Below are 25614 nucleotides of genomic sequence, written 5' to 3'. Positions count from 1 at the left end.
TATCCCCCTGAAAAGAAAACATTCTGCTATAACCCTATAACCATAGGGCTATAACTGTTCTTTACCGCTTGGTGGCACTATTCTATTTCATGAAAATAACGTGACCGTAAATGACGAGCTTTACAAGTTTTCAAAATAAAAGTCCTGTTACTGCTTATAACTCAGTACAATCCGAAACATAGGCCTAGTAACTACATTTGCATACATCAAGAAGGCCGAGTCTATCTTTTAATGTATGTGTCATAAATAATTATATCTATCTATCTATCTATCTATCTATCTATATCTATCTATCTATCTATCTATCTATCTATCTATCTATCTATCTATCTATCTATCTATCTATCTATCTATCTATCTATCTATCTATCTATCTATCTATCTATCTATTTATCTATCTATCTATCTATCTATCTATCTATCTATCTATCTATCTATCTATCTATCTATCTATCTATCTATCTATCTATCTATCTATCTATCTATCTATCTATCTATCTATCTATCTATCTATCTATAATAAATATCTATTTATCATTATTTGATTATTCTTTGATTTTGAGCTAACCTACAAATTAGCCTTCATTTTAAAAATGTTTTGCACAAAGATTTGCTGTGTCCATCATATTATTACAAATATGCTTAATATGACTTAATATCGTTATATTAAATTCATATTTATTGTTTACATTTTTATCAATTATTTTTCAACTTTATTGTTGCTGTTGCTGTGCAAAGTTAAGTTGAACTTTAATTCTTGAAACAGAGTGTAGTCAAATCCTCAGCCATACTGAGGCAGTGTGTGTGTTTCTGGCTTCAGCTCACTGTGTGGTGTTGTTGATCCTCCAGAAACACTCCTGCTCACTCACCCTGGGGTTTGGAGCATGCAGAACATGCTAACAGTAATTGCAAACGTATTCAAGGGCGGTGCCAAAATAAATGTAGGTATCATAAGTGTCTGTTTGCTTATCTGTTTGCTATTAAAGAGACAGAGGCATTGAAAGATTCAAGCTCTGTTTAGCTTAGGGGCATTAAAAGATTTACAAGAGGCTAAACTAGATCTCTGTAGTCTCATCGACCTTGTAGATGGTGTTCAGTAAATACAAATTCATGCTTACTGTAAATTAAATGGACACTGAACTGATTGTATTTGATTAAAATGCAGAGTCTGCCCTGGTTTGGTCCCTCTATTGTTTGTTATCTTATCATAATAGTTTGTTTTAGCCATTCAGAGCCTGTGGTACAGTCCAACTGTAATATATTGAAATGAGAATTGATGTTTGTTCTGGCATGGACATTACGAACCATATAGTGGTCTTTTTCCTGATATATAGTCTTTTAGCTATTTATATGATTTTCTTTATAATATAGTTAATTCAGTAATGTACAAAATGTATACAGTGCAGTTAGCCCCATTAATGGTTTCTATCTTTTTGGTTGTTTCATAGGGAGCCCAGACAGTGTCCGAGGTAAGATTTGGACTCCAGACTGACTTAACTTCTCCATGTGATCCAGCAACACCAGCTCAACCATCCTATATTGCCATCCTACATGAATATGTTATCAATGATAGAAAAAGTGTATTTGTCTTCAATCAGTTGGATTATATTTAATCATTCAGATCTAAAACGTTTTGTTTTCTTTTAATCTTGAGTCATTTCAAAGACTACATATACACATTATGGAATGTTTGTGTTATTATATTGTTGACCAACTGTAACACTACTGTTCAAAAGTTTGGGTTCAATTAGGTTCTGCAATATTTTTTATGTTTTTTTAAAAAGGGGTCTCTTATGCTCACCAAGGCTGCATTTATTTGATCAACTAAAACTAGTGGGCTAACATTGTCAAATATTATTACAATTTAAATTTAACTGTATTTTAACTTGTACATTATTCCTGTGATGTCAAAGCAGAATTTTCAGCATCAGTCCTCAGTGTCACATGATACTTCAGAAATTATCCTAAAATGCTTATTTGCGGCTCAAGGAACATTTCTTACTATTATCGATGTTAATAGATTTTTGTAGAAACAGTGATACATTATTTTTAGGAATCTTTGATGAATAAAAGTACTGAAAGAACAGTATTTATTTGATTTTCTTTTTAACAATGTAAAATTGTTTACTGACACTTTTGAGCAATTTACTGCATCCTTGCTGAATAAAAATATTAATTTCTTTGAAAAAAGCTCTTACTGACCTCAAACTTTTGAACAGTAGTGTGTTTATTTTTAGGTACATTAGTGTTTCACAGTATCGAATGGCCTTCAATGTCTCACATGATGATTCTTGTCAAATTAAATGCATTTTTCCAGTATCTCTGTTTTACAGTAAAATGCTTTTTCATAGTTTTATTACTGCTCTGCACTCCACTCTTCTCCAGGGCTCCAGAGTGGTGGTATCAGCACGTTCTTTTGCAGACTTCACACCTCAGGCCAGCTTTGACATCAAGGTAAAGTTCTCATATTAGCTTAAAGCATACACAGAAAACTTTGTTCATTCAAGATGGTTCAATTTTAGAGGTGTGACCTTCATCGCTTGGACGAAGGCCCTTCGGTGCAGACGGTGCTCACCAGAGAGGATGGACTCAGGTACTACCGCACTATGCAGACCATGAGACGCATGGAGCTGAAGGCAGATCAGCTCTACAAGCAAAAGATCATACGAGGCTTCTGTCACCTGTATGATGGCCAGGTAATTCAAAACTGAATACCTTGTAGTCTATAACAGCTGTTTAGACACATAACACAGTCAATGTCAAATGATTTGTCTTCTCATTACCTCTCAGGAAGCCTGTGCTGTAGGCATTGAGGCTGGTATCAATCCCATGGATCATGTGATCACGGCATATAGGGCTCATGGTTACACCTACACCAGAGGTGTGCCTGTGAAAGAGATCATGGCAGAGCTCACAGGTGGGGACGTCCTCCATAAAACTGCATTAAAGGAATAGTTCACCCAAAAATTTTAATTATGTCTTCATTTACTTACCCTCAAGTTGTTTCAAACCTCTATGAGTTTCTTTCTTCTATTGAACACAAAAGAAGATGTTTTAAAGAATGTTGGCTCCATAGTATTTTTATTTTCCTACTATGGATGTCATTGGCTACCTTCAACTGTCTGGTTACCAACATTCTTCAAAATATCTTATTTTTAGTTCAACATAAGAAAGAAGTTTAAATTTTTGGCTGAACTATCCCTTTAAAATAGAAATCCTGCAGGGCTGAGTAAAATACATTTTTTCCAATTTAATGCGATCTGCATATATACTGTATATACAACAATAACTCGATTCAGGATCATGTGAAACTGAAGTAATGGATGCTGATAATAATGCATCCACAATGCATTTCACAACATTATTGTCTTTAATGTATTTTTGATCAAATAAATATAGCCTTGGTGAGCAATGAGTATAAGAGACTTCTTTCAAAAACATTAAAAAACATACTGACTCCAAACCTTTGAAGTAGTGTTTTGATAGTGTAAATAGCAGTTGAACTGTTATTAAATGAAAGATTTTCATAATTTACAGAGAATTTCTTGCATAAGTAAAATGGAAAATACCCAAATCAAATCGAATTGAGCTTGTGAATTGGAATCAAATCAAGAAATGTGTAATAACCAGCCCGAATCTGAACATGTTCACAATCTATTTCAGGCCGAAGGGGTGGTGTTGCCAAAGGGAAGGGCGGCTCTATGCACATGTATGCCAAGAATTTCTATGGCGGGAATGGTATTGTTGGTGCCCAGGTGAGATGCACCGCACACATCATATCTTACTACAATATTACATCAAGCATTTCTTAATCTAAATCTCACTTTGGAAGGTTCCTCTTGGGGCAGGTGTGGCCTTGGCGTGCCAGTATCAGGGTAAAAACGAGGTTTGTGTTACTCTGTACGGGGACGGAGCTGCTAACCAGGTGAGAGCAATTTCCTCCATGCATGCGCTCACAGGTTTGTGTACAGTCTGCTGTTGCAAAATAACGCTTTATCTGATTTGTCCCCTTATCAGGGCCAGATCTTTGAGTCATTTAACATGGCAGCTTTGTGGAAACTCCCCTGCATTTTCATCTGTGAGAATAATAAATATGGCATGGGGACATCAGTGGAACGGGCCTCAGCCAGTACAGACTATTACAAGAAAGGAGACTACATTCCTGGCCTGAGGGTGACTGTCTTTCTTCTTTTTTTCTAGATGCCTCACCATGTTATTATATTCACCAGTGCATGCAATATTTTACAGATGTACATAAAAGGCACATGTGAGCAAATAAGCCTTTTTCTTTGTTTTCTCCAGGTGGATGGTATGGATGTTCTTGGTGTGAGAGAGGCGACCAGGTTTGCAGCTGATTTTTGCAGATCTGGAAAGGTAATAGAAAAGAAAAAATGACATATTTTACTAACTTAAAGGAGTAGTTCACTTTAAAATGAAAATTACCCCATGATTTACTCACCCTCAACCCTTCCTATGTGTATATGACTATATGTTATATGTTCGTTTGGCCGGAAGCTAGTTATTTTACTTTATAAAGTTTTAAATATGAATATTTTTCTTACACAAACTCATGGCTTGTCTTCAGAAGGCCTTTATTAACCTCCTGGAGCCGTGTGGAGTTCTTTTATGATGGATGGATGCACTTTTTTGAGCTTCATACTGATGGTTGCAATTCACTGCCATTATGAAGCTCAAAAGTGCCAGGGTGTTTATTAATATAACTCTAATTGTATTCGTCTGAAGAAGAAAGTCATATACACCTAGGATGGCTTGAGAGTGAGTAAATCATGGGCTAATTTTCATTTTTGGGTGAACTATCCCTTTAACAAGTCAAGGAGGGCTTATAGATTTAAGCAAGGGCTAGTTTGTTACTGGTGGGCAAATGTTTGGCCTGTGCTCTCTATAGGGTCCCATACTAATGGAGCTCCAGACATATCGTTACCATGGCCACAGCATGAGCGATCCTGGGGTCAGGTGAGGTTGACCTTCAACCTTTCCCCCCCGTGGCAGGCGCTTATCCTTCCTCGTCGTGTTTAAAACCATGTCCTCATCTTCTAACCTCCATAATCACATTCTTTCCTTAGTTTAAGCTAGTTTGCACATCATTTCAGTGAGCTCACTATTCGCTGTACCTTCAATCAGTGCTTTTCTGCCCTTAGTTATCGCACACGTGAAGAGATCCAGGAAGTTCGCAGTAAGAGTGACCCCATCTCTATGCTGAAGGACCGCATGATTAGTAGCAACATGGCTAGGGTGGAGGAGATCAAGGTACTTCATTTTTACATGATTCCTTGAGTTTGCACTCTTTATTTGATCAAGAGATGAACAGACCTTAATCCTTTGATTTATGTTTTTCATTTTTAAAAATGTAATCTAATGGTGCCAAACATTGTGACTTTTGTGACATTTGCTATATGAACACACACACAAAAAAAAACACTTCTGATTCTGTACGGTCAAAAAAGGAACATTATAGGAAATTAATGGGAAATACGACAAATGAGTAAATACAGAACAATTTTATGGGGTCTCTGATAATGTCTAAATATATATCCAAATTCCAAATGCAAATCCTAATAAAACGAAGTAATTATGTCTGAAAATACTCTTATAAGCAACTGGAGAATAAACAGCATTATGATTTTCTTTATTTCTCCAATTATATAGCACCAATCTGACTTATTTACTTAAACTGTAATAACTGAAAATAATATGAAATTATACATGTTTTTACTTATATTTGATTTTATATAGAAATAAATGGTGCATATTTTAGATGTGAATATTGTTTTGTGTACCATTAAATCCTCCCAAAATATAAAATATTAACCCTTTAGCTGTCACCCCTCTTTTTGAGCGTTGACGTGAAAATGCACTACCCAAACTTAAACGGTTGTAATTCATGAAGCCTTTGTACTAAAAACTAACGGTTGGTCTCTTTTAAAAGAAGACTCTTGGCAGATTATTGCTGAAGTGGAATAAATTAATAGAATTAAACTATTTAAAAGTTATTGAAGTTTAAGTCTATTGTTATGAAAATATAATAAAATATATATTTTTCTTTTATAAAAAATATATATAAATTAATATAGGTTTCAGCCTAAAAATGACAGAAAGTCAAAGCCATATATCTAACCAAGTTGTGTTCCAAATTTGAAGTTGATATCCCAAACATTGAAGTTCCCATGAGATTTTTGTTTAGGCGTAATACCAAAAATACCCACCAGGTGCCATTGCATTCCATTGAATTTAATTGTATGCATTCTGCCACAACAAATTAATACATTTCTATCCAAATATCACTTCTGTCACTAAATATGGAACCTTGAGACTCAGACCTTTCTGACAATATGTGTTTTGTCAAGATTAGAACATTTTTGATAATAAATTATGAAAGATGATGCCCAAAAGGGGAGGGGCCTAATAAAAAAATACCGTTTCTATGGTAACGCAATGTCCAATTTCAAAACGGTTTTCACAGGATGAATTCTGAGTTCGTAAGCTTTCAAATGATACCTAATTATGATAACTACTAAAATATGTGATATAATAATAATAAAAAATTATATATATATATATATATATATATTATATATATATTATACTTATTAGAGGACTTTTTACTTTACTTTTTAAAATATAATTTTATCTTTTTTTATTGACAAATACTAGATTATGTTTTATTATGAACTTTTAGCATTAAAAACCAAAGTTTCAATTATTAAAAGTGTGTGCGTCAACTTTTTGTGACAAAGGTCAGAAACTCCTGTAATGACGTCAATTTTTTGAGGCGCACTCTTGTCATAAATTCATATATTACTGTTCATATAATTTGTAAGAAAAAAACAGCGCTAAAATATCTATTAAGGAGTCTTAGACCTTTCCAACGATATATAGTTTGTCATGACTAGATTAGGATTTAATAGTAATATAGTGAAGTAAATTTAGGTTGCCCGTATACGGGCAGAAATATTATTGAAACAAAAAATATAGTACATTAATTTCATTAAAAAACTGATTCACTTATTGTGTGCATCTCAATCAGCGCCCTGGTTCACTAGTCAGGGCACTGGTCAGGGAGTTTGCTATTTTAAGGGCTGCCACAATGCACTATGAAAACCAGGGAGCATTGATGTTCCCTTAACGGAAGTTCAAAAGCGAGAAACATAAATCATATGAGCCAACTCACTACATGATTTATGACATACATCACCAGACTGGTAATGAATATAATCTAGCTAAGATTTATAAAGTATTTATGGCTGAAATTTTGCACATATATGTAAAAAAAAAATAAAGAAATAATTTCTGCAGTTGTTCATAAATAATAACAGTAGTGATGTTGTACAAAGAGGACATTGCCATGTCGCTGGAAATAGAGTCACCGGTGTCCCAATGTGTAGTGAGCCAGGGTCCATACTGTCCTTACCAGTGCCCGAATTCATGTACACGATATATTGGTTCACGACCTAAGAAGCTAGGGAGTTAATTGAGATGCACCCATTGTCTTCACTCTTTTTTAACTGCTGGGGATCACAAGAGTGACCGCTAAGTGAGGAATACCTCACCCTATCACCATATTATGTTGTTGTAATCACAACAGGACATTGATGCAGAGATTCGTAAGGAGATAGAAGAAGCAGCTCAGTTTGCTACCTCTGATCCAGAGCCCCCGCTGGAGGATTTGTGCAACCACATCTACTACAATGATGCACCCTTAGAGGTCAGAGGCACCAACCCCTGGACGAGGCTGAAATCCATGAGCTAAAGAACCTGCTGAGGATTCAGCACTTCAGCCCTAATAGTATAGGAGCACTGTTCCTAAACCTATACGCACAAAAAGATGGATGAAACTTGTGTTATCCATATATTCATAGATACATTCCATAACAGCTGTTACTTAGCAATTAGTTTTGCAGACTGTTAATTCATTTATATATTTAACTAAGAATGGAATTAATAAATATGTAATAACTTGACTTATATTTGCGTCAGTATTTGAGTCACTGAAACACGCATTAGAAGTGATCATAATAGACTCACCCAGCAGGTGTCGCACTCTCCACTTACGTGAATAAAGTGTCATATCACTGGCAAGGGACAGTAGATGCCAATTCATTGGAGGCACATTCTTACGTACATTACAGTGTCATATGATGCCATCAAAAGATTATGATGGCCGATGATGAATCACACTGACGAGCAACACTTATTAAAGAAATTGTTTCCATAGTGGATTTCAATATAAGCAAAAGAGATATATTGTCCATTGGAATAAATATTAGAAATAACTATTAAACTGATGATAAACTTATTTTCATTTGGGCTTTCTTGTAGGGAAGAAATAAAGCATTTTGTGTCCATAATTCAAGTCTGAATAGGTAATTATCATATTTACAGATCATATTTCTGAGTGGCCGTACTAATTTACTACCTTCCATACAGTAAAAGTATAATATTAAATAAATGTAAATATTATATAAATACGTGTTTACTCGGATCACAGGTTGGGGCATCAAATGCACTGACTGCACTCTCACCTGTCCGTCTACTTTGAGCAGCACAGATTTAGCCCCTCCCCTCTATCATTGATTGACAAGCATATCAGCCAATCAAATGCGTCATTCTGGAAGAAGCGGAAGTGAATATAGCACGCGTAAACGTGTTTTTTTCTGTCAAACGGGAAAGCGAAGGGAGAGAGAGAGAGAGGGCGACTGGCGCGAGATCAGGGCACGGTCATTCTATTTCTATGGAAACGCTGCACTGACTGACAGAAGTGAGTGGATGAAAAGGTGGCGGCGCTTTTGGATACGTTACGCAAGTAACGGATTCCTAGCTTTCTCTATCAGTGTCAAGAGCGTGGATACAAACAGGCATAATCTCTTCAAAGTAGCTCAGAATTGTTCTTTTGAATCTGATTCATAAAACAAGGGTACCTCCAAAAAGTGAAGATGCCCCTGGCACAACTAGTTGACCCTTGGCGAAAGATGGCAATCGGCAGTGCGGCGAGTGAGGTGAGTCTCCAACGCATAAAGGTTTAAATATCACTGACATGTTAGTTATAAAAGCATTACTTCTGTTTTTTTGTTTTGTTTCGTTTTTTTTTTTTTTTTTTTTTTGAGGCCGTTTCTCTGTGCCGTTGTTGTACAACCTGTTCCAGATCTTTATCCGATGTTGGAGGATTAACGTTAGCGGTTATAGAGTATGACCCGTGTAATGTCTGTGCGAAATGCTTTTAAACGATCCGTTTGCCAAAGGCCCTTATCACTGAGAAATTTAATCAGTTTAGTTAACCTGTGTGTGTGTGTGTGTGTGTGTGTGTGTGTGTGTGTGTGTGTGTATTTATAAGTTGCAGTGTTGGGAAGGTCACTTTTGAAATGTAATAGGTTACAGATTACAAGTTCCCCTATTTCAAATGTAATAAGTAGTATAACGTTACCTATTTCAATTACTTTATTAAAGTAATGTAACTGATTACATTTGATTACTTTTCTAAATTTCTATCTCTATCATTTTCAAACATTTAAACAAGGCAGGGTTAACCTTACAGTAGTAGCCTACTCAACACTGATTACTGTCAGACTTTCAAAATCCTTAATTTAATTTTAAATCACAGCCACCACATAATCGGACTTTAGCACCTCTGTTTACTTTGAGATCGTTCTGGGGTTAAGTACAGATTTAAAATCATAACAAGAAATAGTTTAATAGCGATGCTACTGTTTTTGAAATCAAATCTTTGCATAGCTATGACAGGAAACAACACTGACATAAAACAATACCTCAAAGAAGAAAAAAAACAGTTAATCTTAAATATAAAGCATTTACATGAATCCAAATAGGAAATAAAACTGTTACCGAATAAGCATGTCCTATTCTGTGTGTGGTTATATGCTACAATGCTGAAATAACTCATATTAGATCTGGCATGGTTACCAACCTTATTCAAGGAGAAAAACATTTATATATTTTCTGTCAAAGTGTTCATAAATATAAGTATGGTTGATAAAGACGCTTTTAGCTAGCTAGCAGACTAGCTAATTTGTTATGAATGGAGATTGACATTGTTAAATAAACTAATGGACATGCACCAAGCAATACATAGCTAAAATACATCTAATACACATTAGTAGCATGGTGTGGAAGGCGGGAGTAGGCAATACCTTTTCTACATTGATTAGTTCACCTCAAAATGAAAATTTCCTGATAATTTACTCACCCCAATGCCATCCAAGATGTTCATGTTTTTCTTTCTTCAGTGGAAAAGAAATTACATTTTTTGAGGAAAACATTTTTGGTTTAGGTTGTAGCCTAAAGCTTTCAGCGGCAATGTGGATTGATGCAATTGTCAGACGTGGTGAGCTGCAAATTCAAACGAGAACCAATCAAAAGTATCAGAATAGCATCGCTTTACTAAACGGCCTCTAAATGGCAGCAGGCATAGTGAACATCAAAAACAGGCAAAGCAACAAATTAATATTATTAATTTAATTACACATTTTTTCTTAGTAATAACAGATTACAGTTACATTTGTTTTGTAATTAAATTACTTAACTCTGTTACATGTAACTAGTTACATCATGTAACCAACATTGATAGTTGTTGTCCTGCGTTGAGTCATGAGATGAGGCAGATTTAAAAAAAAGAAATTCTACCTAACACAAACATGAAAATCTGTAAATTATGACATAATTTACTTGCCCTCATGTTGTCCCAAACCTGTTTGACTTTTTATTAAAAAAATTCATTTGTGGAGCACAAAAGATGTTGAGCAAAATGACAATGTTTGTTGACTGAGGTTGTTCTGCCTAATATTGCCATTTCATGTTTCATGACTTTTTTTTATTTTTGATCTTTTAGTATTGTTGGGTGAACTGTCCCTTTAAAGGGTTAGTTTACCACATGGACTATTTTAAAGACATGAGGGTGAGCAATTAATAAAATATTTTTTATTTTTGGGTGAACTAACCCTTTAAGGGGCAATATTTCCCCCTTGGAAGGAATTGATTTTTAGGGGCATTTCTTCGTTTCTATATTTTCTATCATTTATGTAAACCGTATCTTTTAATCCTTTTTGATCTTTTAATCTGCATTTTTAAGTACAATCAACTTGGATATTTAAGTAATTTCAACTTAAATCACATTAAACTGACTTTAAAAAATGAGTTGAATCTTGTATAACAAATAAAAGTTTACTTATTTTGAGTTAAAGCAATGTAACAACATATGTTGTCATAACTTCTTTTTTTTTTACAGTGAGTGTCTAAACCCATTACTAGATAGGCCTAGAATAGAATAGAATAGAATGAGATCTGTCAAATGTTTGAGAGCAAATTTTAAATCTTATGAATTTTAGACAGAATTTGTGTGGCTAAAGATACATTGGAATGATTCCAAGGGTTACTTTACCCATAACAAAGTTTAAACATTTATCTACTGTAGTCACAAACCTACATCGCTTTACCATGACTGTTTACTCTCTCAGACTGAGTTTGATCAGTTTCATTGCTGGAGATTTCCTGAGAATTCAATACCCCTAACGGTTTTTTTTTTTATGATGATTTGCAAAAGATAAGGGTTTGCATGATTTCATGCATGCAAATTCATGCAGGTTTATTAGAAAAAAACTCAATCCAGCCTGCTCTGTCATCTACTCTGGAATGACACAACAATTTCAGAAATTACAACTACAACCCCATTGATCCACATGTAATAAAGTCTGCCGTAAAGCTGCCGTGATGGTATTGTAAAAGAGAAAGAGAAAAGAGTGCCAGGTAACACACTGTTCCCTTCCAGCCAGCAGATGATCACGATTCACGGGCCATCCCTCAGTTTCACTCTCGCGGTGACAGATCGGCCCGTCTGAGGCGCCACCCTGACTAATTAACCCTAAACAGTCAATGACAGCATGTAGACTGTCTAACGAGACGTTCCTCCACTATCATTTGGTGCAGAGGAACAGACGTTCATATTGGCACCAGTGTGTGTCTGCTGTAGTAATCAAGGCTTTGTATCGCTCTTAGAAACTGTTCCACACTGCGATTGTTCAATGTAGTCTCAGCCTCAGACGGACTGCCTACAGACCGCCCACAATCAGTTCGATGACTGTCTGATGATTAATATTTCCCGAAAAGAAAAGCACTTGTGAAATTCACAAGCCTCAATCAGATATCTGACAGCAGCACAACATCCGGGAGTGTTGGGAAACAAAATAATTTTCAGGTACCTGGATGATGATATGGCTATTTGATAAAGTTTGTCAGGTCAGTGACTAATGGTGCATTTGTAATTGACTGATATTAAAGATTTTTCGATTTATCAATAACGGTTGATATTGGATATTTAATTTTTTATGCTCATTTAAACTATTTTTATATTTCGATCAGTATTGCCATGAAGCCCATTTCAATCATGCTTTAGTATGTCGTAATTATAACATAGAAGTTGAAATTATGAGAAACAAATTATGACAAAATTTCAGAATTATGAGATAAAACATTGACATAAAATGTGATGTTAAAAAGTGACGTGTATCATAATTAAGACGTTTTTATTATAATTTAGACTTTGTGATCATTTAAACTTTTTATGTCATAATTTTGACTTTTAATTTAATAATTATGAATTAGTATTTCATAATTATGATTTACCAAAACATGATTTATTTCTTATGTTGCGAAAATAGGCTTTCATAGTCATCTAACTCAATGTTAATCTATAAAAATGCTGATAATTTAATAACACTGTTATGTAACATACTAAACATTATAATATTTTGATGCCTAAGTCCACTTTTAAATTCAGCATTTAAAAAGACTGATTTTAGTGTTTTATTTGTAATTTATTTAGATAAAATATAAATAGTATAACATTTTAATATTGCCTGTTTATTGGGTATTGACCATAACATGAAAATAGTTATAAAAAATATCAATTATATTATAGGGATTAAACTGTAAAAAAAATATATATATATATAATATATATATGTATATATATATATATATATATATATATATATATATATATATATATATATACTTTTTATTTATTTTTTTAGATCTGAGTCACACAAACTATATATTCTGTTTTGAGTTATGAAATGAAATAATCAGAGCTTATTACTTTTGGACAAACAGAAAATCGGACCTAAAGTTCATGAAGATTGTTTATTATGGTATTATCTGGCACATAAAAATACAGAACTTTGGTTGTTTTGTGCTGGTCAGGTGGTCTCTTCCTGTCTAAGTCGGCAGTTCTTAGCCAGAATAAGCAGCAATGTGGACCAAGCATTATGCTGTTAGTGAAAGGTCTGACTATGCGCTACTGTGTTCGGTGCAGTTCAGACCTTTAACACATTATACATATTTTATTTTCTACTTGCAATGGTTCGTGAGACACTGATTTTCCATATTCACATTTCTCTCACACGACAGACGGAGCCCCATCATGTCTTGGAAGACTCGACAGGAGAAGATGAAAATCTATCATGTCAAGTGAGTGTCATGCCTCCCCCTGCCTCTACACTCTTCTTATGTCTCTCTCTCTTTTTGGTCTCCTCAAGCTGTCTATTTCTCAAACTCTTTCTACCTTTTTTTTAATCCGTGTCCTTCTAATCTTTTCATGACATGTCCCCTCATGGGCTTTGATCTTTTTTTTTTTTTTTAGCTGTTCAGTGTTTTGTAGCACTTGACATTTCTCAAGGAGCTTTTTTTTTTTTCAAGGATGCAGCATAGAGAAGTGGCTCTTCTAAGAAGGTGGACTGAAATGTCCCTCCATGTACATGTGTATCTGTAAGGGGAGCTGGTGCTAAATTATAGCTATTGATCATGTGTTCCCCATAGAAGGCAATTGTATCGATTAGTCCTTGATTGCCGCATGCATGTTGGAGAAGCTGGAAATCCGGCTTGTTACATGGGCACAGTTTTACAGTCAAATTAAGTGACACTGAACTGTACCATACTCATTGTGTTGGGCCCAGAATTCCTGTGTCCCAGCTGAAAAGATACCAACCTAGACAACAAAGTACTCATTGTTTTTGTTTGTGGGACCGTTTCTGTTCAAGCCGGAATGGTTGTTCTAGTTCAGGAAGGATTCTTCCTACACTCAGAGGCCATTAATGAGTTTCCATAACACGCACGTAACGAGTCCATTATGACATCATCCAGTCTGACCTCATACAGGAAACGACGAAGACTTTTTAGGTCTCCTCTCCCACTAAAACACTCCTCCGTCTTCCTCCCTAGCTTGTGCTGAGAATCATTGATTTTTAAATGCAGGGCAGATGGACCTATGGATCTTGTTTGCTAAGAAAGCTGGTCCATCAAAAACATTCTCTAGAGTATTTGCTTTCCCCCCTGAACGTCCCCACACATAAGCACGCACTTAAACGAATAGTGTCTGAAAGCAGCTCCTTTGCAAATGTTGTGATAGACGTAGGTTAAATGCACACGGTTTCTTTCTTCGCTCCTTTTGTCTGCACACTTGTGCTTGGCCTTGTATTGGAAGATGTCATGAAAAGACATCAAAGTCAAAGTATTTTACATTAAATAAATGGGAAGCACCGTTTCTATCTACATATATTAAATACTATCTTTTTCATACATTACACCGTGTCCTAATCAGATTCGATGCGATAAGATTCTAGCGACAAGCAATTTGTTTGTCTACACCAGACTTGACACAATCAATCAAAAAACACAGCCAATCAGAAGAGCATGTGGATGGAGTCTCTCTGCAAGCGTTTGTAACACTTTCATTACACTGCGTTCGTAACACTTTCAGTATGGCTTTAAAGGTCATGCATTCAATTCTTTTAACATACAAAGTATGACAATGATAATGTCAGGTGCTGATTAAGTTGTTGTTCCAGCCACAACATCGCAGAAATAGAAACAATTTCTAAAATAGAATTCCCTGTCGCTCAACGTGTATCGCTATCATTGCTGGTTAGGACAAAAACTCAAATTAACATGGAAAAGATACCTTTTATCGCGTGTCCCGACATCACGTCTTCTGGTTCGGATAGGGAGTTACAGTAATTTACAGTTTTAGAAATTGTGGGAGGGAATATGCTTAATTGTCATGACCATAAAAAACAAAAAACTTAGTAAAACTAAAGTAAAAAATATTATAAATGCATTTATGTAAGCTAAATATAAGTTATTGTTTATTTGAAATTTAAATGATCTACCATGGTGTGTTTGTCAGATAGAAGAGTACAAGTGTAAAGGTCAGCTGTATAAATAAATGTGGCTGGTTTTTTTTGGTTGTTTTTTTTGTCTATTTAGTAGACTGCTGTAGTTGTTGTTGTTGTTGTTTTTTTGTCTTTGGGTACGTGTGTTCAACCTGGACATGTTCCGATACCTGTGTTTAATGGGGCGTATGATGGTAAACAGTATTTCAGTAGCATAATGAGAGTTAATGAGTTGGAGAGTGTGTGAATGCATTAGTCATGTGCTCTGTTAAATGGGCTTAAAGCAGCTCTCTTTCTCAGAACGGCTAATAAAACAGGAAGGAAGGAGTGAAAATGTGCTTTTTATATTTAGTTTGCAATCAGCCATTTAACTTTATCTGGAAGCCATTTGAGAGTTTATAAACAGGATCATATTTAAATTCATTCCCAAAACACAGATGCAAAACAGTGAATCACTCCAATTAGCAGCTCACTGGCTCCCCCTGGTGAATAAATATAGCTCATGTTAAGGTGATTCATTTAAATGTATATGTAAAGTATTTAGCAGACACATTTCCAAAGTGATTAAGAAAAGTAGTAGTAGTAGACTTTTTAAATAGAATTTTTAATCCATTGCGTACACCTACATTTCCCTGGAGTGACCTGGGATTATGTGCACACAGTAATGATGACTCACGAGTCTCCATAGTTCAGACTTTTTGGTGGCAAGCCGAGGTGTTTATCCATCTACTGCACCACCCCTAGGTATATGCAAGAGAAAATCTACTGGAGAAATGCTGGCGAAAAATGACCAACACATTTTGTATGACCAATGCAACATCAGATAAGAGGAGACAAATCTTTTTTTTTTTTCTCCCATAATTCATAATGAGTTGAAACGCTCGCTCACAGTCTTTGCAACTATCCCCATATAGGGTAACTATGACTGTCCGTCGTCTTCCCAGGTGCCGTGATCAGACCCTGACACTGATGTACTGTATGTGTCCAGCATCATCCATGTCTATGTGCGGGGTGCGTGTGGTGTGTCGCTTGTTTGTGCTAATGTTTGGCTATGTCTCCAGATCTCTCTGGCAGATGGTATTTAATCTTCTCTGGCCATCTGGACTGACTTTTTCTCGCTTTGCGGACACCCACTCTTGCCTCTTTTTACCTCTCTCTCCCTCTCTCTCTCTCTCCCTCTCTCCCTCTCTCTCTCTCTCTCTCTCTCTCTCTCTCTCTCTCTCTCTCTCTCTCTCTCTCTCTCTCTCTCTCTCTCTCTCTCTCCTCTCTCTCTCTCTCTCTCTCTCCCTCTCTCCCTCTCTCTCTCTCTCTCTCTCTCTCTCTCTCTCCCTCTCTCCCTCTCTCCCTCTCTCCCTCTCTCTCTCTCTCTCTCTCTCTCTCTCTCTCTCTCTCTCTCTCTCTCTCTCTCTCTCTCTCTCTCTCTCTCTCTCTCTCTCTCCATCTCTGTCTTTTTCTGCAGTCATTTGTGTGAGAGAGTGCCGAGACATCATGCTGTCTTTTATCTACTCTGACTCACTCTTCCAGCATGGCCCTGCACACCTGATTCACAGAACTTGCCTGACTGTGGTTAAATAACAACCCTTAGCTTAAAAATGACTCAGAGAGCATTTTAATTTGCTGCAGATTCAGTTATTAGCAAGGACCACTATTACTATTGCTTGTAGTTAAGGTTGGGGATTGGAATATTGTACTAAACAGACTTGAATGATATCTCATGCAGTTGCAGAGAAGTGTCATTAAAGGGTTAGTTCACACAAAAACCCTTCCAAACCCTTAAGACTTTCATTCATCTTTGATACAAAATCTGAGATATTTCTGTCCTTCCATTAAATGTCTATTCACACACAACTGTGGGGGTTCCAAACGTTTATAAGGAGGTTGTAAAATATGAATCAAGCAGTTTAATCCAAATCTCCTGAAGAGATGAGATCGCTTTATTTGTTGAACAGATTTAATTTAGGCTTTTATTCACATAAACATTAATCAAAAAACACGCATATAACACTCAAATATTGTAAAGAGAAGCTCATCCATAGTTGCTTGACGCGTGAGAACAAACATTATTGGTTCTTGCTGAAGTTCAAATGTGCTGGCGCGACACACGAGAATGAACTTCATTGGATCTTGAGTTTTTGTTGACCAGATTTGAGTGCTCAATATAAATTAAATCTGTTCATTATATAAAGCAATTCTGTCTCTTCAGAAGACTTGGATTAAACCATTCGATTCATATGGATTTTTTTTGCATTCTCTTTATGAACATTTTGGGTAAACAGACTTTCAGTGTAGGGACAGAAATCTCTCCGATTTCATCGATGAATAAAAGTCTCGCAGGTTTGGAACAACATGAGGGTAAGTAAACGATGACAGAATTTTTATTTTTGGGTGAATTAACACTTTAAGGCGTGGTCACGAAATTTCAGAAACTATGACAGGAAGGAAGGAAAAATGTAATTGTCCACTGTCAGAAATATAATGATGCTTTGTCACTTTCAAACCAAGCAGCATTCTATTGGTCAGTGTGGCGAATTTGCATGACAAACTTGAACCCAATGTGAAATCCGTGTTGGCAAATGTTTTGGCCTTACACTAAATTCATTTCGCAGAGCAACTGTAAATGTAACCACAGCTTTACTTGTTAAGGTGACTGGACATACGATTTCACTTGACAAATCATGCAAACTACTTATTTTGAGGTGAAATTTGAAATTTTTCCCTTTTCATTATTCCCTTAAATCCATTAATCCATTAATTCTTTAAATAATTAGGTAAATAATTTAAGACCATTACATTACCAACCAAAAATTGGTACCGCCAATGTTCAAGACATGGTTACAGCCTTGCCCACAACATATTCTTCAGAAAATAAAAATATTTCTCTTTTTTTTTGTCTTTTTGCATCTTTTATTGACATTGACAGCAAAGAGGGGAAACGATTGGGAAAATGGGGCATTACTCGGACCAGGCTTATACTCATGACATGCACATGAGCACTATTGTTTTATGTGTTTTGTCGCATTTTCGGTAAACTAAGCACAAGCTCTGCTAACCGTTTTTACCATTTTTAAAGGGGTCATATAATGCCATTTTTGTACAAGCTAGTATGATTCTTTAGGGTCTAAATTAAAAGTTTGTAATCTACTTTAATTAAAAATTCTCATTAGTATTGTAAGAAAACACTTATGGTCAAACACTTGGTCAAAAACAGCTCTGTTTTCAGCACGCCGTTTCAGTGCATATGACTTTAAATGATAATGAGCTTTGCTCACCCCGCCTCTCTGTTCTGTGTGTACACCGTTTGTAATACAATAACCATAACGCGTTGTTCAGTATAAACGTGGGATTATGAATTATATTGAGAACATCATACATAGAAAACATGCTGTAATGTACCCTAAGTGTAAACCTTAGACGCATTCATTGTGAAGCGTGCAGTGCAGCTAGCGATTTGCAAAGATTAATATAAATATTAATATAAAGTTTAATAAAACGTTACACTCACTTCAGTTGTTCTAGAGGTTCAGCAGGAACACGAATATCTGGTACCGATCCTTTTTTCATGAGCAGCTTCTTAGCAAAACCAGCTTTATACTGACCCTCGTTTATAAAGCAGTCTGGTGAGAAATGATTTGCGCAAACATGAAAGCATTGACGTTGCTCGTGGGGAATATTCCCTTCAAAAACAAACTCAGCCACTGCGTCTTCAGCGGTTCGGATTTAGGAACATTAAAATGACTGCTGTGTTCCTTATTACACCCAAGAACAGAACACCACAATCGCTTAGACGCCATTCTGCTCATAGACAGTGCTCCAGCATATCAACAACGACCGCGCCAGTCCGCGCAGACTATGATTGACAGCTCCCTCACGAGCGAGGGCGGGTCTGTGTTGAAACGATGCTGTCAATCAACAATCGTGGGAGGGGCTTCCGAGCGTGTGACGTCACAAAATCGAACGGCTCAATTTGAGGCAGGGGAAAACATATAAGGAGATTAAAACAAAAACACTGGATGGATTTTTATCATTTTATGATGGTTGTGTACAGACACTGCCAACACACATTTCAGTACAATCAACTTGTAAAAGTGCATGTACCATTATATGACCCCTTTAAAGTAGACCCTTTTTTTTTTTTTTTTTTTGACTATTGATCTAAATATAAAATGTATTTTTGCTTTCAAGACAAATTAGATCCCATTAGAGAGTCTGTTGAGTGCACTGTATATACCCGTATACAAACACAGTAAACACTTTCACATTAAGATATTTATGTAAACCTTTGGTTTTTTTCAGGTTTACATTTTATCCCATTGCTGTGTTTCTTCCTGTTTCCCTCCGAAATCAGTCCATCCATTTTCAGTAATAGGCCATATGATCCTGTAGCAATTGGTATAAAATACCCATAATACCCTTTGAATTGATTAACAACATGGTCCTATTTACTGACAGATCTATTAAGACCCGTTTGCACATGATGCTGATGGCGTGACCAGGCGATGATTCAGTCGCAATCCCTCCCCAGCCCATCCTCCATTACAGCGGCATCGTGATGGGTCACAGCTGGTGACTTACAGTCCTCTAATGCTTGAGGATCAATAGAGCTTGCTGGGAGTGATGGCCCTCTCTGCCTGTTCACCGGGTCTGTGGATCTATGTGCGTTACATGCACACACACACACACACACACACAGAGGTTATGCTGGGTAATGCCATTAATTCTCACTAAAGGTTTCCTGTAGATCTCTCATTGTGAAGCTCTTTCCTCTAACGTCCCACATAACCTGGACACAAAAGCGGTGTGACGACACTTTGTATGTGTGAGAGAGCAAGAGTGGGTGTGTGTCAGAGACGTGGCGTGTGACTGTGCAGAGATTCGAGACCCTCGGAATCTGTGTTAAACTCTGCTCTTTGTTCCGGGCTGAATAAGTGTGGGAGAGTTGATTCATCTTCATTCTTTAAGGACAGGCTCTCATTATCACGGCAGACTCAGAACCTTACAAGGGGGGAGGGGGTTCGGTCAGGACCCGGAAGGTCTTCTGTATCTCAGGTGATGATGAGGGGGCACCAACAATGATTTGCTCAACCTTTGCCTCTTGACCGTATCGATTTTTAGCAACAAATATTTATGTGTGAAGGGAAAAATATAATTATATGTATAGACATAATATACACTACTGTTCAAAACTTTGGGGTCACTAAGATTTTTTTGGGGGGGGGAGAAATTAATGCATTAGGATACAATAAATTGATCGGTAAAGACATTTAAAATAATTATTGCAAAGAAGGATTCCTAATTTTATTTAATCCTGTTCTTTTGAGGTTTTCGATTCATCAAATAATAATAATAATTTGTTACATTAATATAGCGCTTTTCCGGGTACTCAAAGTGCTTTACATAGAAGGGGGGGAATCTCCTCAACCACCACCGATGTGCAGCATCCACCTGGATGATGCGACGGCAGCCATATTGCGCCAGAACGCCCACCACACACCGGCTTATTGGTGGAGAGGAGACAGAGTGATGAAGCCAATCAGTATGTATGGGGATGATTAGGAGACCATGATGGACAGGGGCCAATGGGTAAATTTGGCCAGGATGAATCCTTCAAAGAATCCTGAAAACAAAATATCACAGTTTGTTTCATCAAAACTATTACGCAGCACAACCATTTTCAGCATTGATAATAATATGAAATGTTTCTTGAGCAGCAAATCAGCATATTAGAATAATTTATGAGGGATCATGTGACACTGAAGATGGAATGGCTGCTGAAAATTCAGTTGTGCGAACACTGGAATAAATTAATTTTAAAAAAAAATATTAAAATAGAAAACGGTTATTGTAAATACTTAGTGATAATATTTCCCTATATTTCTGTTTTTACTGAATTTGAGACTTCTTTCAAAGGCTGAAATCTTACCCCAAACATTTAAACACATTAATATTTTTTTTTACCAACACATCTGTATGCATCAGGTAAAAAGAAATGATCTCATATTATAATATAATTTTTTATTATTTTACTGCAGTAATAGTTGGACAGCTCTGATGTAAAAAAGCATGGCATATTGTGCCATACATCCCAAACATCTTTTTTACTCCGCTATCTAGATCACATTACATGGATGTAATCAAACAAATGTAAGATAGCTAGAATGCAAGTACTATTTCAAAAGGGCAATGATAGCTTTGTCAAGTGGTCTAAAACTCTCTGACATTGACTTTGATCCATTGGGCCATTCTTATCATTAAGCCCTGGTCTGCACTGCCAAGATGAACACATGACAGAGGAATGTGAAAAAACAAGGAAAGTAAAGTGGCAGCCAGAGAGGAAATTGAAGGCAGAGGAAGAGAAGCTGTTTTACTAGAGCGATTGTGGAGGGGGGTGGTTGTTGAAATGTTATTGAGATCTAGAGAGAGGGATCCATTAATCTTGTCTCTGTTGGCTTTAGTGCAAATGTCTCCTTCACCAGCACTCACTCTGCAGTTAAAACGCCCTCCTTCTCCTATACATCAGTGGCCCAGTGCCACAAAGACAATAATTGTGAATGACTCCAGTGAGTGTTTTGATAAGAAGGACACGTCTGAGAAGCAGCAGAAGAGAATCGCTGAGAAAATGCTGCTATTTTCTGCAGAGTGCAGTCTGTGCTGTCAGGATGAGTAAGTGCTGTCCATTGCGCTGTATGAAGGACATGGTATGTGGAAGTTATTTAGGCATGTCAAAGGCAAGTAAAGCTATCAAATATACCGTTCAAAAGTTTTAGGTCTGTAAGATTTCCAAAAAATATGTTTCTTCCTTCTGTTTATCTTTTTTTTCTTCTATTCAGCAAAGATCCATTCAATTGATCAAAAGTGACAATAAAGACATTTTTGCAAAATATATATTTTTTCAAATAAAAACTTTTGCACTTTCTATTCATCAGAGAATTCTGAAAAAATGTATCACAGTTTCCACAAAAATATGAAGCAGCACAACCCTTTGCAACAATGATAATAATAAGAAATGTTACTTGAGCAGCAAATCAGAATGATTTCTGAAGGATCATGTGACACTGAAAATTCAGCTTTGACATCACAGGAATCAATTTACATGTATAAATGTATAACATATATGACATTATATAACAAGTATATGTATAAATCAAATAAATATTTCTTTAATCAGTTATTTTTATTATTATTGTATATATATATATATATATTAAACTTTTTTTATATAAAAATATTGCAGAATGTAGTTTATTGGCCAGTAAGAAATATTTATGGCTGGTGAATTTTTCTCAATCCAGCCACCATTGGCAGGTTTGGAAAAACGTACATTTTGTACCCTGTTCTTACATTATTTCGTCTGTGGAGCACTAAACCTTTCAGTTAGGCACTCTGTGCTGTTTATCATTCTCTAACTCAGAGAAACAGTAGAGTTGATGTCACATTTCCCTCTGAGAAAAGGAGACGAGGATGATGTTTTTCCACATCTGAACTGAGGGCGTGTTGGGAGGCAGTCTTGGCGCGGTTCCACGTGTGAGAGGAGGATTTTTCATCTGAGGTCAGGATCTGAAGGTGATGTAATGCCCTCGTCAGGGTGTCTAACTTCCTGAGAGCTTTCCAAGAACAGGGGGCCGACGGGAGGGTTCCTGCTCTGTCATTCAGCACAGGAAGTCGGGTGAAGCAGATGAAAAAATAATACACAACTTTGAACTTGATCCGGCACCACGTGACCTGGTTCAGCCCAGGATGACCTGACGTAGACTCAATCTCAGCTGGAAAAGATCTGCTGTTTAAGATCTTTCTTTCGATGTCTCACTCATTTTAAATGCTCTTTGTCATTTTAACAACACATTTTTGTCCCAGACATGAATTTTAGCAACGGCCATCCAAAGCATTATTTTACTGTGAAGGATGTGCACCAGACCCAGCGACAGGAAATGAGGCTCATATTTCACCCTAAGATCCAAATTCATATATTTAAATGTAATGTATTACTATGCTGTTGCTTTTTTGGTAATTCATCTGAATTCATAACACATTTAAAAAATATGTATAATTTAAAATAAATTAGTACAAACTATTGTTTGTGAGTGTTTTTTATATATATTATTAAAAGAAGTCTCTTATGCTCACCAAGGCTGAATTTATTTGATAAACAACAGAAATATTAAAATATCTTTACTATTTAAAATAACTGTTCTTTTTAAATATATATATTAAAATGTAATTTATATAAGTTTCAAAATAATTTTCAGCATTATTACTCCCGTCTTCAGTGTCACATGATCCTTTAGAAATCATTCAACTTTCATTCAATGTCTCACACATTTGAAATGCTCTTTGACATTTTAACAGTATCTTTTTGTTTTTGGGCACCACACATAATGTTGTCCCAAACATGAATTTTAGCAACTTTCCTAGCCATTATCACGTGGAGGATGTGTGCGAGACCCAGCGACAGGAAACTGAGAGCTGAGACTCTATACAGAGTAGAGTATACACACTCATATACAGCCCCACTTGAGTGTATGAGCATGTATGTTCAAGGCTGATATATTATTGATGCTCTATTTGGACACATGTGCCTCTTCCTGTGCAGGTGTTGCCTAGGAAACCAGGGCAGGACATGCTCTAATCTCAGTGCTGACCTGCAGCTGTAGGCCCTTCCTGGGCAGGCGTTTCCTTTTGCTTGTCTTTTGTATGCATGTATGATCCCACCACGGTCAGACCGCCTAAGTGACCACTCCTGCCACGCTGGACAAGGGTTCTGGTTTATCCGTCCAGAGCGTGGAGTGACTGACATGCGGACAGGATCATGCTGAAAATGTTTCCCCTGCGGATCAGGCAGAGAAACACGCGGGTAGGAGCCCTTCGGTATTGTCAGTTTGAAATATTAGCGGGATTAAGGAAAAAGTTGTAGTATTTCTGCGAATATTGCAGCATGTGCAGATATGCAGCTCACATATGATGAGCTAAAGGTTTCAGCTCATCATATGTGATTTCTAAAGGTTAAGCAGGTCTGATATAAACCGTTAGCTTATTTTTAAGGGAGAGACTTTAAGGGGGCATAAAGGAGGAAACTGATGATGCACTAAGGCTGTATTAACAATAGAGTTCGAGTCTTTGTGGGGGATTCTTTGCTCATTGGTGCTCTGAGCAGGAAGAACCACATCAAAGGGCTGAAACATTCATTTTTTCAGAAGAGTCTATGGCATGAAATGGTTAGGAATCTCCCTCGGCTTTGCTCTGTTTTATCATTGGCCACACTTTCTCGTGATTCTATTTCGTATTTTGTGTTGCTGTGCATGTGTTCTTTTGTTGCGTTTTTCTCTAATGAGCAAAGGCTTTGTGCCCTAGAGACTGAGAGTTCAGCATGGTCTGAACTTCGCAATTAGTGGACTTGGCTCCAGAAAAAGGCCCCAGAGAAACAAAATTAATAGGGACATTGTCAATGACTTTATTCAGACCAGCCCTAGTAAATAAAACCTATAGCAAAATCTATTTAAAATACATTTATTTCATACTAAGTATACTTCAAATCCATTAACTTATTTATATTCATATCACTTAAGACTATGTAATATAAAATTATAATTAAACTTTGTTTGGAGTATTAATAAGTTTTAATATCAATATTAATAAGGATTGTATGATTTCTGTGTAATTAAATGTAGGATATTTCAAGTTTACATAAATGATACTTGAAATAGTTCCACTTTAGCACAAATAAACTTAAGTATATCTTTAGTTGGACCTCGGCACTACTTCCGCACAGTTAAAGTGCATTAAGTAAAAAAAGTAGGTGTTACAATTAATTTAGCAGACTTTAAGTATACCAGTTTATACCAAAAGTACAATTGCAGGGTATTTTTATTAAGCACATACATATGTAAATGTATTTGTAGTATACTTAGCACAAACAATTTGAGTATATTTTATTTTCACTAAGGAGGATGTGTGTTTGTGTTTGAGACGTGGTTTTGTGTTTGTATGTTGCACAGTGTGTATATGGCTTAAATGAAACCTGTCAAGAACACATCCGGCTTGTATTTCACCTTAAAATCGAAAGAAAATTTTATTTAATATGTTTAATTTAAATGAATTATTACATTTAATACTTATAGCCATAATACATTCAAACAGTTTATTTAATGTATATTTAATATGAATCTGCATACAATTTAAAGTTATTTACTTTTAAGTTACATTACTTTAAATGTTGGATCAAATAAAAATGTATTAGTATACAGTTCACTATACTGTTCATAAGATTGGGGCAAAAATACAGTAAAACAGTAATATTGTGAAATATTATTACAATTTAAAATAACTGTTTTCAATTTGAATATATATTCAGAAATGCCATTTATTCCTGTGATGGGAAAGCTGAATTTTTAGCAGCCATTACTCCAGTCTTCAGTGTCACATG

The 25614-nt window shown here is 36.1% G+C and overlaps 2 protein-coding genes across 3 annotated transcripts in view; both read left to right on the top strand.

The window, feature by feature from the left end:
• The first annotated feature begins 727 nt into the window (after nucleotides 1-727).
• pdha1b (pyruvate dehydrogenase E1 subunit alpha 1b) lies at nucleotides 728-7983 on the top strand. The gene is made up of 12 exons (XM_056249004.1): nucleotides 728-941; nucleotides 1449-1469; nucleotides 2386-2454; nucleotides 2523-2696; nucleotides 2791-2917; nucleotides 3664-3755; nucleotides 3833-3925; nucleotides 4018-4173; nucleotides 4303-4374; nucleotides 4907-4974; nucleotides 5160-5268; nucleotides 7604-7983. The coding sequence occupies exons 1-12, from the start codon at nucleotides 885-887 to the stop codon at nucleotides 7766-7768; spliced, it is 1203 nt and encodes a 400-aa protein (XP_056104979.1). The 5' UTR covers nucleotides 728-884; the 3' UTR covers nucleotides 7769-7983.
• Nucleotides 7984-8682: 699 nt separating this feature from the next.
• Nucleotides 8683-25614, top strand: part of rps6ka3b (ribosomal protein S6 kinase, polypeptide 3b) — a 42291-nt gene continuing 25359 nt past the window's right edge. The window contains exons 1-2 of one of the 2 annotated variants that reach the window (XM_056248982.1): nucleotides 8683-9014; nucleotides 13438-13497. In XM_056248982.1, coding sequence (XP_056104957.1) covers nucleotides 8952-9014; nucleotides 13438-13497 — 123 coding nt within the window. In that variant the 5' untranslated portion in view covers nucleotides 8683-8951. Of the gene's footprint in view, nucleotides 9015-13437; nucleotides 13498-23949; nucleotides 24046-25614 lie in introns of those variants that run through there. The other variant, XM_056248984.1, reaches the window with a different exon arrangement.

Source organism: Rhinichthys klamathensis, unplaced genomic scaffold, assembly GCF_029890125.1.
Source record: "Rhinichthys klamathensis goyatoka isolate OS25496 unplaced genomic scaffold, OSU_Roscu_1.1 h1tg000059l_1, whole genome shotgun sequence".
NCBI classification, from domain to species: domain Eukaryota; kingdom Metazoa; phylum Chordata; class Actinopteri; order Cypriniformes; family Leuciscidae; genus Rhinichthys; species Rhinichthys klamathensis.
This window is presented reverse-complemented; position numbering and strand designations above follow the sequence as displayed.